Below are 13,932 nucleotides of genomic sequence, written 5' to 3'. Positions count from 1 at the left end.
CATTCCTATTGTGAGGAATGGCATGCTGAGGAAACTGGGGCCCTGAGTCTTTGCCTGTACTCTGAAATCCAGCTCCGTTCAGAGGCACAGCAAAATGCCTGTCCACCAATTCAATTCCAGTTTAAGGCTGAGCAGATACTTTGGTGATGAAATGCTGATCCTGCACATTAGGTTTCACTTCCATTGACAGGGATGTTTTTAACAGAACAATGAACTTGAAATAAGATGCAGTGCTAAGCCATATCCAGGGTGACTACACATGACTCGGGAGAAAAACATTCACCTTTGTTCAGCCTTGTTGCCTCAGAATAATTTCTGTGTTGTGAGAAGTCTGATACTCCCAGTTTTTGTCAAGCTGGTATAAACAGAACTATGTCAGCAGCAATAATTTTTTTTATTTTTATTCCTTCAGTTGTAAAGCAGCACTGCTATTTTATACTCGGAAGAAAAGACAATATTCTGTGCCTTCCACATGGAAGTTTCTTTCCACTCATGCTCACGGGTGAATTGCGATCCTCGGTAGTTAGTGTGCATGACTAGATAACTCTCTTTGCTACGCTGCTGATTCTTCTGCAGTATTTCTACATGCAGCCATTCTTACCGCATGCTTGGATTATGGGCAAGGCTAACTTTGCTGGGCAAAGTTTTCAGAATGCTAATGTGCATAATGAGAAGCCTTTTGTGTTAATGCTGAAAAGACGGTATACTGGTGTATAAACTCCAGTTCAGGAAAGAGGCTGGCCATAGCAAGTCTCCCTACTGCCCCTGTGCCAGCTCAGTATTCCCTTCTTCTTTTTGTGAATTCTTCCAGTTCATCTGATGGACACAGGCTGTTTCTCCACCAGTAGGAATTGAGGTACTTTTGTAGCCAGGTAACTCACGTTTGCCGTCTCTCTAAAATGCTAGAGGCAGAGGTGGGTTTTACCGGCATGTAGCTAGCAAGGACTGCACAGCCTTGTCCCCTCTGTTCACCACTGCACAGTACAGTCCTTTCTAAAGCAAGGCAGCTTCTTGGAGCTTAACTTAGGGACCTGAAGTGCTTACTTTTAGTTGGTTCACTTCAGTTTTCCCATGCCACCTCTCCTAACAGTCTTTACAATCCGTTCTCCTTGGGTTCAAGATCAGTTTCTGTAGATTCTCCCATTTATTTCAATGAGAGTGCATCAACTGAGGTCAGTGGAAGGAGGCTCTACATCTGAAATTTAACTTTGGTGACTGTTTTCAGTTAGGGTTTGAGTGAGCTATGCTAGGTAAGCCACAATACTCTAGCAAAGGGGCATGTGCAGATGTTCACAGGATGGCTATAGCTACATTATTCTTTTGTTCCCCAAAACAATGTTCTACTTTTCTTTCCTTTTTAGATCTGTTTCACCAGACCTGAAATCCTTTGCTGTTGGGATTGAAACTTTAGGTGGTAGAATACTAGGTAAAACTTCATTTCTTTGTGGGATTCAAGTAGGCAGTCAGAGACAGACCGAGGGCAGCCAGTGCAATGTTCTTGCTCTAGATGAGAACAGAAGAATTTTTCCAAAAATTTTCTTTGTAAACAGACTATGCATTTAAAAATTTTTGGAAGCACTTGCTACATATTTCCTGGTATGTAATTACATATTATGATTATCTCTCTGGAATTTTTTTTTATGCAGCAAAAGAATCAGGCAAAGGAAGGAAACTGCATTGCGCTTTTGCTTTTTTTTTTATTTGTGGACGCAGTTACCTGAACTTGATCAGTCTGGATGCTGCAGAGAATCAGTCTTGTGGTTTTATGAAATAGTTTTCTTCATAAAACTGCACATTATCCCTGAAGCAGCTTACTGATTATATTAAAGCATTATAACTGTCTAAAAGGAATTCTTTCAGTACTACGTAAGTAATACACTTATTACCTGGTTGGTTTTGAGCAAGTGCTTAATTTCAGCCCTTTGCACTCAGTTAACCATTTTTAATGGCAAACTGTTGTGTAATACCCAAATAGATACATTAGTATACAGAAATATTAATATGTCTTGTCATGTAATTCCACACCAGGGACTGAAAAAGAAATGCTGATTATATTATTTCTTTAAACAACAGAAGTTATAATTCTAATAAAAATGCCATTAAAGTATAATTACTAACATTTCCCTCTCTGAATATAATAATGCTATAATCTTCCATCCTTTCAACTCCTTTTAGGTGCTTGCTTAAATATTTTCACCAATTTTGGAATCTCAAAGCTAGAGCTGGATGCTTAGTCCCATTTTATGCAGCCATAACTCAGAAACCCTGAGATTAATGTCCTCTTTTCTTTACCATGGCATTAAAAGCTGAGATCTTCATGTCTGAGATCACGTAATACGAATTTTCTTTGCAGGTGGACTCCCAGCCCCTATTTATTTTGGTGCCTTGATAGATGAGACCTGCTTGAAGTGGGGGACAAAAAACTGTGGGGGATCTGGATCTTGTCGAGTATATGACACGAAAGCATTCAGGTAAGCTGAAATCTTCAGTAAGGGGTTGGGAATTTGGCTTCTGAGGCAGCTTTGGGCACCAAGGACTAAGGTATACTTTGCCCATGACAATTATCAATAGACGGGGATACTAAAAACACCCAAACTCCTTATTTTGACTAGGCCTTAATAGATCAAATAAGCCAAATAATTTTGATTCAATCTGATAAGTAACATTGCAGTACACTGTCTTACATCACCAGAATTAGTTCCTTTATTGAAGCCTTAGCGCACTGAATAACTCTGCAACACTTTGGTTCTGTGGGAGACTCAACAACTGTGGAGTAAGTGTAGTGCTGAAGACACTGTTCTTCGTCCCTCATTTCTCTGCTTACTAATGCTCACAAAATCCACTTGGAGTGCAGACCCAAATGACTGCTGGGGCATGGAGAGCTGCGGCCAGGAGCACTGAGTGCTGCCAGTGAGGGGAAGGCTGGGAGAGCAGGCAAAGCCCCAGCTGGTGCAGCTCCTCCTGCTCCAGCTGAGGCTTTGCCTGCTGTCCCAGCCCTAAAATACTGTCTGATGAATGGGAGCACTTTTCAGACAGGACACATTTCTGCTACAAATATAGGACTTGATTAGAACCTGCCTGGGGCTAAAACCCATGAGATTGTTTGCTTTCTGTTTATTATTTCTCAAAATGTGGAGCAATACCTTGCTGAAAATAGGTGGTTTTGCCAAAGTATGTTTGATATCTTACTTGGTTCTGCTAAGAAGTGGCAAGCTTTATTAATATAAATATATTTTGTTGCCTTTTTTTCTAGAAATGTCTATCTTGGCCTCATTGCAGGACTACGGGCAGGATGCTGTCTCTTATACATAGTGCTCTCTGTTTTAATAATGAAACGCTTTAAACCAGATGGCAAAGAGAGGACAAATATTAAAAATACAGAAAGATCAACCAGCAAAGAACCAAATACTGCCAACAAAAAAGAAATTCCTCATGGTGCAAGAACCTCAGAGGAGAATGAGGAAACTTGTATGTAAAAAAAGAAACAAGGCCTTTTCTTAACTCTACCTATGTGTCAGTTTTTCTAAGCACAACAGGGATCTAATTACTGACTTCAGCAGCTAGTTAACATTTTGGGGGTTCAAAAAATATCTTTGAAATATTGACTTCTAATTTGTTTTACCCTATCATCTTTCCTCATCTGAAACAATATGGGGAAAATGTTTTCAAAATCTGGGGGAACTCTTCCATCCTCTTGTTCTCAGTCCCTTTCTGGACTGACAGTAAGACTATCAAAAATTTTTCAAGTGTCATACATTTGATTATGATTGAAAAATTAAAAAGAAGAAATTCACAATGAGCTGCTTTTCCATTTTTCACTGATTTTATTTCAAGTCCTCTTGCTCTGTATTTAGCCCTACAGCTCTAAATGGTTAATTGCATTACACTTGCCCAGTTGCTCTGATGGCCTTTGCTGTGTGGTTCATGACCAGAGCTCTTTATTCCAGACTGGGTCCCACAGCCCATGCTCAGGTGAGAGCCCCAGGTGAGCACTCTATGAACAAGAACTGCACAACAACTCTGGGGTTTGTCTTGAACACAATAAACAATTAAAATGGATTACAAACAAAAGAAAGTGGTGTATTAATTTTGCAGTACATCTAAGTATCGGGTTTGAGTAAAATTATTCTGAACTGATGCAATAAAGTGATAGGTGTTTAAGTTTCTTTGGGGTTTTTTGTGTGCGTGTGTGTTCATGTGTGGGCATTTGTATCCTAATGACCACTGCATTTATACCACATGTATATGGATTTCCTTCCTTGTTTAAGGAACCTCCAGTAAGCCTTGAAATACAGTCCTGAAAACTTGCAAATGTACAGCTTTCCACAGAAAGCGTAGTTTAGAGAGAAACTTTAATAAAGGATGTTTCCAACAGTTATTACTGAGAAAAAAGCCTCTAAAAATACTTGAAGTGCAATATTTAGGACAAGAGGAAATGGCCTCAAGTTGCACCAGGGGAAGTTTAGATTAGATATTAGGAAAAGCCTAAAACTAGGGAACAAGCTTTCTTTCCAAACCTTAAACTTCCTCAAGACATGAAAGAGAGCATTGCATATAGAAAATCTACCACTTTTTATCTGAGAAAGCAACAGAGCAGAGGGCTAAATACAGCGACTCTCCATCTTAAATAATCTTCTGACCTTTCTTCTACCATCTGCCCCATGTAAGTGCAAGAACAGGAATGGGAAAAGGGTGGATATGGTACTCACTGAGAGCAAGTGCTTCATATCCTGGCCTTGGAGACGGAGTTGGTTGCATTTTATTACTTAAAGACAATGACAAGCACATTTAGACATTGTCTTTTACAGTCACAGCTCTGATTATAACCTCCCAGCAGATACGGGGAAGCAGTGCGTGTTGTAAGGGAACAGGAATGAAAGCTTCTCTAGTACAGATGATATTAATATTGCATCCAGGTCTGGAAATAATTAAAGAAAAATCCAAGTTCCAGAAACCCCAGGAGTTTTACACGGAGAAAATTCATGGTGTGTTTTTCTTCTGCAAACAGTGTTTTAACATTGGATAAATATACTGGCAGTTCTAGAAACGCTCTGATCTGTGCTAGACATATAGACTCAGTCAGGTGACTCATACTAACATAATTTCCCTTTCACTTCTGTTGTTTGGGTATATATTTCTGTACATTGTTTTTTTATACTACAGGCTTTTCAATGAGAGTGCCTTTTGTACCTGTTTCTTGATTTTCCTGGGAGGTAATGTTTTATCAAAGGTGCGTTGATAATTGATGTCAGACTACAAATGAGATTCTGGTCAGATCTGATGATTCATGTCCAGATATTTACCCCAGATGCAACTTGTTAAAGTGGGCTTTTTCAAACAAATAAGACATAGCACAATTCTTCATAACAGTCCCAAGTCGGTAACAGCACACGTTCTGCCATAGGTGATATTAAATGAGCCTCTGGCTCAGTACAATCCCAACTCCAAGGCTGTTATTATTTGCCTACTTTTTCAACATGCACTGTTTCTTGTGTGCAAGTCTAAGCACTCTCCTGTGAACAGCAAGTAGAAGTTTCTTCAAGGGAACAACTTGTTCTTCAACATTCAACTGGCACAGAATATACAAAAGATGTTATAGGTGGTCTAGAGAGTGGCATTTTTCAACAGTTTTTTATCCCCCTTGCTTCTCACAACAGAAAAAAAATAAGGAAATTCTCCCTTTTAATTCCTCCTGCTCCAAAGGCAAGGTTTCACCAGAGAGGCAGAGAGGCTCCTGGGACTGGTTTGATTGCAAAGTCACTTTATTGATTCTTGGATCAAAACTGGTAACCTTGTCCCATGTGATAGCTGCGTCAGCATGCTCAGAGCTAGCTCTGACACCTCTGAGCTCCATTACCGGGAAGATCCTCCAGGAAAGAAGAGGAACCCATAGTCTTCTAAGGTGGTAACCAGGTTGTTAACCAGGAAAGTTGTTTTGGAGGCAAGTTTGCAACTACACCAGGTCAGCCATGTTTTTGAATAATGATGACAAACCAGGTAGTTTGGGGATCACTATAGACAACTTGGTGGGCTATAAATCATGGTTAATTCCACTGAAACCAATGAAGAGATAGCCAAACTAGTGAATTTTTATCAGACTGTGGGACATTTAAGGGCATAAGTCTTGTGTTTACCCAACTCTTGTTTGAGGCTATCAAAAAGCCCTTTAATGGCATTATCAAAGTCCTTCTCTTGGAAGAGCTATCGAAGACAGAGCCTTATGCCAGAAGACAGTGCAGTTATTTGGCATTTCTTTACTTTTAGATATATAATCAAGCAGACATAATGACCTATGACTACCTGTTTTTATATTTTCTAGTTGTTTACCAAAGAGAAAAAAAACCCCAGCAGCCCTAAATCCACAGTTTTCTGTACACATTAGGATCATGTACCCTACAAAGACCAAGCCCTGCTGTAGGTTTTGTGTCCCCATTATCAACAAGTCCTGTCTATCCTGGCTCAAAAACAAATTGGGAATAGAGTACTGCTGTTGCAGAATAAACAGAAAATACTTCAGGCTGTCAAACTAAATTTAAAGCATTTAAAATATTTTGACAATATAGCAGAAAGGTAATATTAGATTTAGACTACCAATTTTTCACTGTGGAATATATTGTCATTTTGCCTACCTTTAGTTTGGAATATGCTCAAAGTTCTTTCTAGTTTAAACTGCTAATGTAAGTCTGAATCACATGTTATTTTCTCCAGTGTTACTTACATTTTTACTTTCTAATTAATTGATGTTTTTATTCTAAGCTACTAAAGCATAAGTTAATCACAGTTCAAGTCAGCCAAGAAGAAAAAACAAAAAAATCCTGTTACAAGTGCACCTGAATTTTGAGAGAGAGCTGGTTTCTTCATGAGACCCCTCTGCACTAATATTAAAGTGGTCTGTAAGGGCAGAGACTGCTTTTTAGAGAAGATAAATGATTTGTTTGTGTGTGGCCACAGATGTGGAGGGTGGAGAGCGATCATGCTGTATGTGTCCTGAGGTGTTTGTTCGTCTCTTTGGCCAGGACTGCATTATGGACAGGGTGGACACTTGAGCCCGAGCCCTGCCTAACGCACCAGCAGCGCCCTGCAGGAGATGGCAGCTTTTAGCTTAGGTCTGAAAACCCTGTGTTGCAGTCTCAGGTTAAGAAAGTTGGGATGCAGTTTCACTCTTGTGCAGTCAGGACTCTTTTAAGCATCAGACAAAACCTGGGCATGGCACCTGTGGCACAGCCAAGTGCAGCACAGTGGAGTTTTCCTGTGGGTTTGGACAGGCTGTGTGTTGCATATGTGGTAAATTTGGTCTCCTCTGTGACCAGCCATGGTGTCACTGCACTTATTGTCCCACTTTAGTTCCTGGTACTTGTTCCTCCTCCATGGGACGAGCTGCTTGCGGCAGGGGTTGACGTCGCCTGGTGGAGGTGGAACCAAAGGAGCCACCCAGAAAAACTGGAAAGCCCAAGAAGTTGAAGCTGGTAGTTAAGCAAGAGCTTCCTATGCAGCTGCCCACCCATGCCCCATGCTGGGCGAGCTCCTGCCTGGCTTATCCATTGGATGTGGACTGCTTTTTGGGTGTCTTTGGTACCCACCCTAGTGGTTGTGGTGTGGGACTGGAAGCAGAAAGCCTGGGATTGCTTTCCAATGGGACTGAAGAGCTGGTTTTTTCCTTAGGTCTTCTAAAGGTGCTGTAAAACAATTCCCACATTTAGTGAAAAAGAAAAAAGTAGTAAGTCCTGAGTGATCCAGACTACCAGGAAGCCACAGGCCATCAGATTTTGGTAGGTTAGTGGAATAAACTTGCAAGGGAGCCTATACAGAAATAGTTATAAGGGAAATACAGGTGGAGGCAAGTATTATGGAATCCTCAAGATTTGGGCAGAATAAGACTTATGTGATGCAGGGAAAATATCTGAGAAGTATTTCTAAAATTATTATGACAGATCTGCATCTTAAACCAGAGATATTCTGAGTCAGTGACCGTCATGCCTAAATAATTAATCTCCTCAGCCATGTTACACTATAAAGCATTCATATAAAAATGCAGCATTTTCTTCTACTCTAAAATCACCAGGTAAGAAATTATCAGAAGAGTTTAATGCTTCTTGGTAGGACATAGTGTTGTATAAATGAATGAGTGCTCCTCCCATTATCTGCAAAAACAATAAATGACTTAATCTCATTTGGACATATATTTATTTTATTATCATCTCATTGATGGAACACTGATGCTATGTGTTAGCTCAATATCTCTATATTATATTTATACTAGATCTCAGACTTGGATTTCTTATACATGTACTGTGTTCTGCCACTCCCAGAGTTCAGATGGCATATTCACAGAGAGGTATTGATGCAGTTTCAGATGAGGCCAGAAGGCATCCTCCAAGAAATGTCCTGCTTTTATGTGGCTCAATATACCTTCAGCCATGGCTGTTGAGCTTCCCTACAGAGGGTCCATATGCAGCCCTGTGGGAGAGAGCTGTGGCTTGTCCCCTGCAGCTGCTGGTGGCCCTACTAACTGCGTCACTCAGGATATGTCTCCCTGATAACAAAAGTGGATTGCTACTCTGGCTCATTTACATGAGGACATTGGAGCCTGATGTCCCACTGTGAGGTGGCACCTATGTGGGGTACTGAGCCGTAGTGAACAGTGAGAGACCACACCTCTGCCTGAACAAGCTGGTCCTCTTCCCCGCATCCCACGGGCTGCTCCTGCCAACACAGCAGCCTCCTTGCCGCAGCTGGGAGTCACGGCTTGAACTGGTTGTATCTGCACAGCCTTTCAGACCACAGCTTCAGGGTGAGCTGGCTCCACATCTGCTGGAGTTTCCTTCCCCAGACAGCCAGACACTCTTGGTCTCTCCTTAGACTACAGCAAGGGCCAATATATGTTAGAGTTTGTGCTTGAGTCCTGACTTAACCTGACGAAACCAAGGAAAACTGAAATATTACTCCAGAACTAATGACAGGTTATGGTAATAACAATGAAGATGTGACCTGAAATATCTAAGAGGACCTGCTGGGTTTTATGTATCGATTGCTTCAACCTTTTTTTTAAAGCTGCATGGGTGGGAGAATAATCTCCTAAACATAACAGATAGATTTCTATATAGGCTTTTATTCTTCATAGCCAGCAGAAGGTGTGAATCGTACAAGATTATCATAACCAGCTATAATATTATATCAGCTAGAGAATGGCTCATTTGGATACCTGGTTCGGAAACAGGAATGCATCAGCGCATGAATAAAATTGCAAGCACAGAGAAATGGTTAAATCTGGCTTCAGGAGACTGTGAAGAAGTGTCCTATCTATGCTTAAAACTATTGATCTGTGTATTTAAAAGATGATAATGATTTTAGAGGAAGAGGTCTATTTTTGGCTGTCCTATCTTAGGTAACTTAAGTAACAATTTTGAGTTTAAAAGCATGAGTACTCAGCATTCTCCAAAAATCTAGTACTGGGCATGCCAAATAATGCATTTCTGAAAAAAAAAGAAATGAAATTAGGACATCTCAAAAACTTTTGAACTTACTTATAATTTTTAGGAATATTTTAAGTGTCATTTCAGAGCCAGCACAGAAACAGGTTCAACCTCTCTGAAGATAATTGATGTTTATTAATCCCTGACTGGCTTTAATCTGGAAATACTGACCTTATTTTGATCAGTAAAATGGTTAGGTCATAAAGTTAAAAACCAGCAATATACAAAAAAAGTAGATTTACACTGCAGTCAGAGGTATGATTGCAGCTGTGTCAGCTTATCCTACTGAATCTGTCTGCCACCTGTAACAGTTTCTGGGAAAGTGTTTGGACTGAAAGCCAAAATACCTGTGAAAGCTGGAAGGCTAAGATGTGTTCATAACCACTGTCACCCAAGGCTAAAAGAATTAAAGCTAAACTTCCAGTGGCGGAGGTCAAGAAATGAAAGGTTGGAGACTTCAGATGAAGTGATGTTACGAAACACTTATAGACTACAATAAAAATAAATAAATAAAACTCAGTTTCATTATTGAGTGTGAGTTAAGCTTTTTGGAGCTTGCATCCATTGGGATGCCATTATAAAGTAAACTGAAAGACTCAATTTTGACTTAGAGGACTGACTGACTTACTTACCAATTTGGCTTAGAAGTGCTTTGGAAAATGCTGTTTTACGTGTGATTCCCAAGCTTGCATTTCTTGACCAAGGAAATAAGACTGTAACAGAGCAAGGAACTGAATGCAGACATCCCAAACCCCAAGGTAGTCTGTTGAACTTCAATGTGTCAAAAAATGTCTACCTGGAGTTCATGTGTGATCCTCTACTGAAGTTTTAGAAGATAAAGAACACTCCTTCTTCTATCAGACCATTCAAACCTTTATGTGTAATATAAGAGCTATTTCCAGCTCAGTTTTCCTCCATTCTCCTCTGACTACATAGCATTGGTGGAGACTGATCTAAGATCTGAAGATAGTAATGAAAACTATGGTAGAAATGCCATGATCTCCATTCATTTCTGTAGATCCCATAAGACACCATCTGAGAGAAAAAGAGAAGAACAGGAAAGGAACAAAAATAGCTAATGGTGGCCATTCACTGTAGAAGATACGTTACTGCAGTTTGGAAACAGATGATTACAAGTAGGAGACTAACTCCTTAACTCATGATTTTCTCCTTCTTCAATGTGAAATTGCACACTACAGGGATTTACTCCTGTGTCAACACAAACAATCCTAGTCCTGCATGCAGTCCCTACCCAGAGTTCGCCTTTTTGGATGAACTGGGCTGAATTATTTGCAGACTTTTTTAATGCCAGAAGTTGGACCACACAGTTTATTCTGGTTACTGTAATCAATCCTGTTCCCTATATTCCCATGTCGTTTGCCTTTTCCCTCTTAATTCAGCTTTCAAAATAACACTTAAAAGCTGCTGTCTTGCAAAGACTTCCTATATATACTCTCAGACTGTATTACTCTAACTGTTTTCACTGAATCAGCTGGTTTAGGAGATAAAATAATTTAGGTAGTACATTGATGCATTTTTTATTCTGAATTTGAATGTTTGCCCATCCATCCATCTGCCCATCCATAAATACCTGCTGCTAAGGCAGTTTTGTTCTGCAGTCTTACATTTGTTGAAACATTAAGTCCTCCTGAAGCTTTTTTAAGAACAAGAAACTACTTGTTCAATGCATTATCTGCTGTTGCTTTCCAATGAATGCCTATGAATGCCAGTGCTGATGTTTATTGGAAGTCAAAATTGACTGCAAGCTAGCAAAGTGCATCCCTTGTTGAGCAGTGTTGTCAGTGTAGGGATAACGACAGCTCACCTGATGGCAGGTCTTCTAGACCTGCTAATGCTTGGATGACCGTAAGAACTAGCTGTTGAATTTCTTATAGCCCAAGAGGATTTGTCAATCAGGGCTGGAATAAAGGCAGTTATGAGACCTGGATGGTGAAAACATTTCTTACCCTCCATAAAGCTTCTTTTCAACCAACTCAATGAATTCCTTAAGTCAATGAAAACAACAAACAGCTTTAAATCCCATGTATTAAAATGAGGATTAAAAAAGACTAGTGGGCTGAAATTAATGATGATTCAGAAATGAGTCAGCTGTTGAACTCTCTCTCAAAATCTGTTTTCAAGAAAAAAAAAAAAGAATAGTATGAATAACTGGAAACTAAGGAGCTTTTGCAAGTAAATACTTGCAGGTACTTAGTGCGTGTGGAAGTAAGGAATTCCAGAAAGCACGCATGAGGAGGTGCACAAAGAAAACTAGTGCTATTACTGACCGCTAGCAAGTATCTTGTAAAACTAATGAGTAACTGCTGAGATTCCTGATTAATTTTTTGAAAGACTTGAGAGATCTGACTGCATATGAGACATTTACCCTTGAAGTGAGCACACCAGTGGTCCATCCCTGGTCGGGCCTGTGACCATAATCTGACAGGGCATGCACTGTGGGTTTGCACAGTCCTGCAGTGTCCCATGCATTTTGACATTACTCCAGAATATTTCACACTGGTACATTAAATTAATGGTACTGTTTAAATTCCAATAATTTTATTAGAAAAGGAAAATTCATATGTTTAAAACTAGTCACCATCTGATGTTATGCTGCTATGGATAAAATTCATATCAGATGGCTATTTTGCCAAGAAATAAATTTTATAAATTCTGAAATAAAAGAGCTAATCTTTAACATGGTTTCAGTTGAGCACTAATGAGCCGACTTGCCAGCTTGGACAGGTAAGCGAAAAGTTATTCATGGTGGATGGATTTACACCAGTAGATAACCTGTCACCAAAATAAAACTGACAGATTAAGTTATTGTCTTTGTAGTGTGTCATATGTCTGTGATGTATTTTATTGTGTATAGATCCTCCCTCAGAATAAAACTACGGTAACATCCACGGGGTAGTATATACTACACAAAAGCCAAATGAGACTTTCTCATGTTTTGCATTGATTCAGCTCATGGCACCACACAGTCTTGGACAAGCACTTCTTCTATGTGTTTCAGCTTTGTCTTGAGATGTAGATTCTCACCTAAAAACACCTTAAGCAGAGCATGCTTAGCTCCAAAAGTATTTCTATATTGGTTTTGGACATCAGGTACTTTTAAATAAGTGGAAAAGATTCAATATAGTTGCTCTCCTGTGCACTAACAGAAAAGACAAAAAAAATTCTCTGGCCTGCTTCAGGCACATAAAGTAAGAAAATAGGGAAAGGCTTTTCTTCTTTTTGTGCTTTTTTTCTCTCACCCATGGTGCACAGCACTGAAGACAGTAAATTTATTTTGTGGTGTGTAGCATGTCAGCTTTGCTGTGTTTTTTTGAGGGGGGAGAGATAGTTTCTTAAACTTTTAATCAAATTTTTTGTTTGCTCCTGCTTTCCCAGAGCTCATCATGCAAATGCTTCCAGCTTTTCTTTTTCTTTGCATCCATTCTACTCTGAAAGAGCACTATGTATAATTTTCTTCCCTTTTCATGCTCTTTTATGAAGCTCAGAGCTTAGTGTTTGCAATATAATTCAGTTGCTAGCAAGCTCTCCGTTCTGGAAACACAGGGAGGCATCAGTTCGACAGGTACCTGTGCTGCTGCTGAGGCCATCTCCACAGGGGTGTCACCTGGCCTGGCTTGGGCAGAATCAGCAATACAAAGAGGGGTCAGGCTTAGGCCTTTTAAGTGTGAAATATAACCCTTTTTTTTCCTCACAGTGTTTTCCAAGAAAACCGACCTATCCAGGAAAAAAACAAAACAAAACCAAACACACAAAGAAAACCACCCCTACATCCCCACCACCACCCTCCATCCCTCAATTGCTGCAACAGCTTCCAGCTTTGTCAGTTGTCAACTCTGCCTTTCTGGGTTTAGAGGCATTGCTCCTAATGTTCAAAACTTCAGTACCTAAAGGGAAGCACTGGAATAAAACTGGCCTGCCTTTCCAAAGAGTAGAGCAAAGGGAGCTATGGTTATATTTACAGCAGCGGGTAAGAGAATAGATGTAGGCATTTAATTTTACTTACTCAGTGCATAAAAATTGTGGCTGCAGTGACAGATTATTGCTGAAGCACCTTTATGTACATCTTTCCACCGAGTAATTGTTCTCCCCTCAAAAACAATAAAAATGGTCTTGGCTTTCCTCCCAGAACTGTAAAGATGCTCAAAATGAGCTCTCTAGTTTTCTTCAAATCTCTCCTGAACATGCTTAGCAGCAGTCACCATTCTTTCTTGCTGATTCCCTGCTTGGCAATGTGCATCTTGCCCTACCTCAAATGCATCATCTTGCAGCAGAGATGGCCATTTTGCGCATGTGCGTGCACACGCGTGCACACTGCTTCTTATGCAGCAAGGGCTCTCGGGGCACAACAGTAGCACAAGCATTAATTGCAGAATTGCACTGTGAGATAAAATAATTTGTCCTGTTTGCTTTGCTTCCATCATAGGTGGACTTACAGTTG

The 13,932-nt window shown here is 40.0% G+C and overlaps 1 protein-coding gene across 1 annotated transcript in view; it reads left to right on the top strand.

Annotated features, from left to right (window-relative positions):
• LOC104135124 (solute carrier organic anion transporter family member 1C1) overlaps nucleotides 1-3,476 on the top strand; it is a 19,003-nt gene extending 15,527 nt beyond the window's left edge. Inside the window, exons 12-14 of the mRNA XM_009648735.1 lie at nucleotides 1,362-1,426; nucleotides 2,354-2,471; nucleotides 3,254-3,476. Coding sequence (XP_009647030.1) covers nucleotides 1,362-1,426; nucleotides 2,354-2,471; nucleotides 3,254-3,476 — 406 coding nt within the window. The remainder of the gene's footprint in view (nucleotides 1-1,361; nucleotides 1,427-2,353; nucleotides 2,472-3,253) is intronic.
• The last annotated feature ends 10,456 nt before the right edge of the window (nucleotides 3,477-13,932 follow it).

This window comes from Egretta garzetta, unplaced genomic scaffold (genome assembly GCF_000687185.1).
Source record: "Egretta garzetta isolate BGI_Z169 unplaced genomic scaffold, ASM68718v1 scaffold81, whole genome shotgun sequence".
In the NCBI taxonomy this organism is placed as follows: domain Eukaryota; kingdom Metazoa; phylum Chordata; class Aves; order Pelecaniformes; family Ardeidae; genus Egretta; species Egretta garzetta.
The sequence above is the reverse complement of the archived record's forward strand: the minus strand, read 5'-3'. Positions and strand labels throughout refer to the sequence as shown.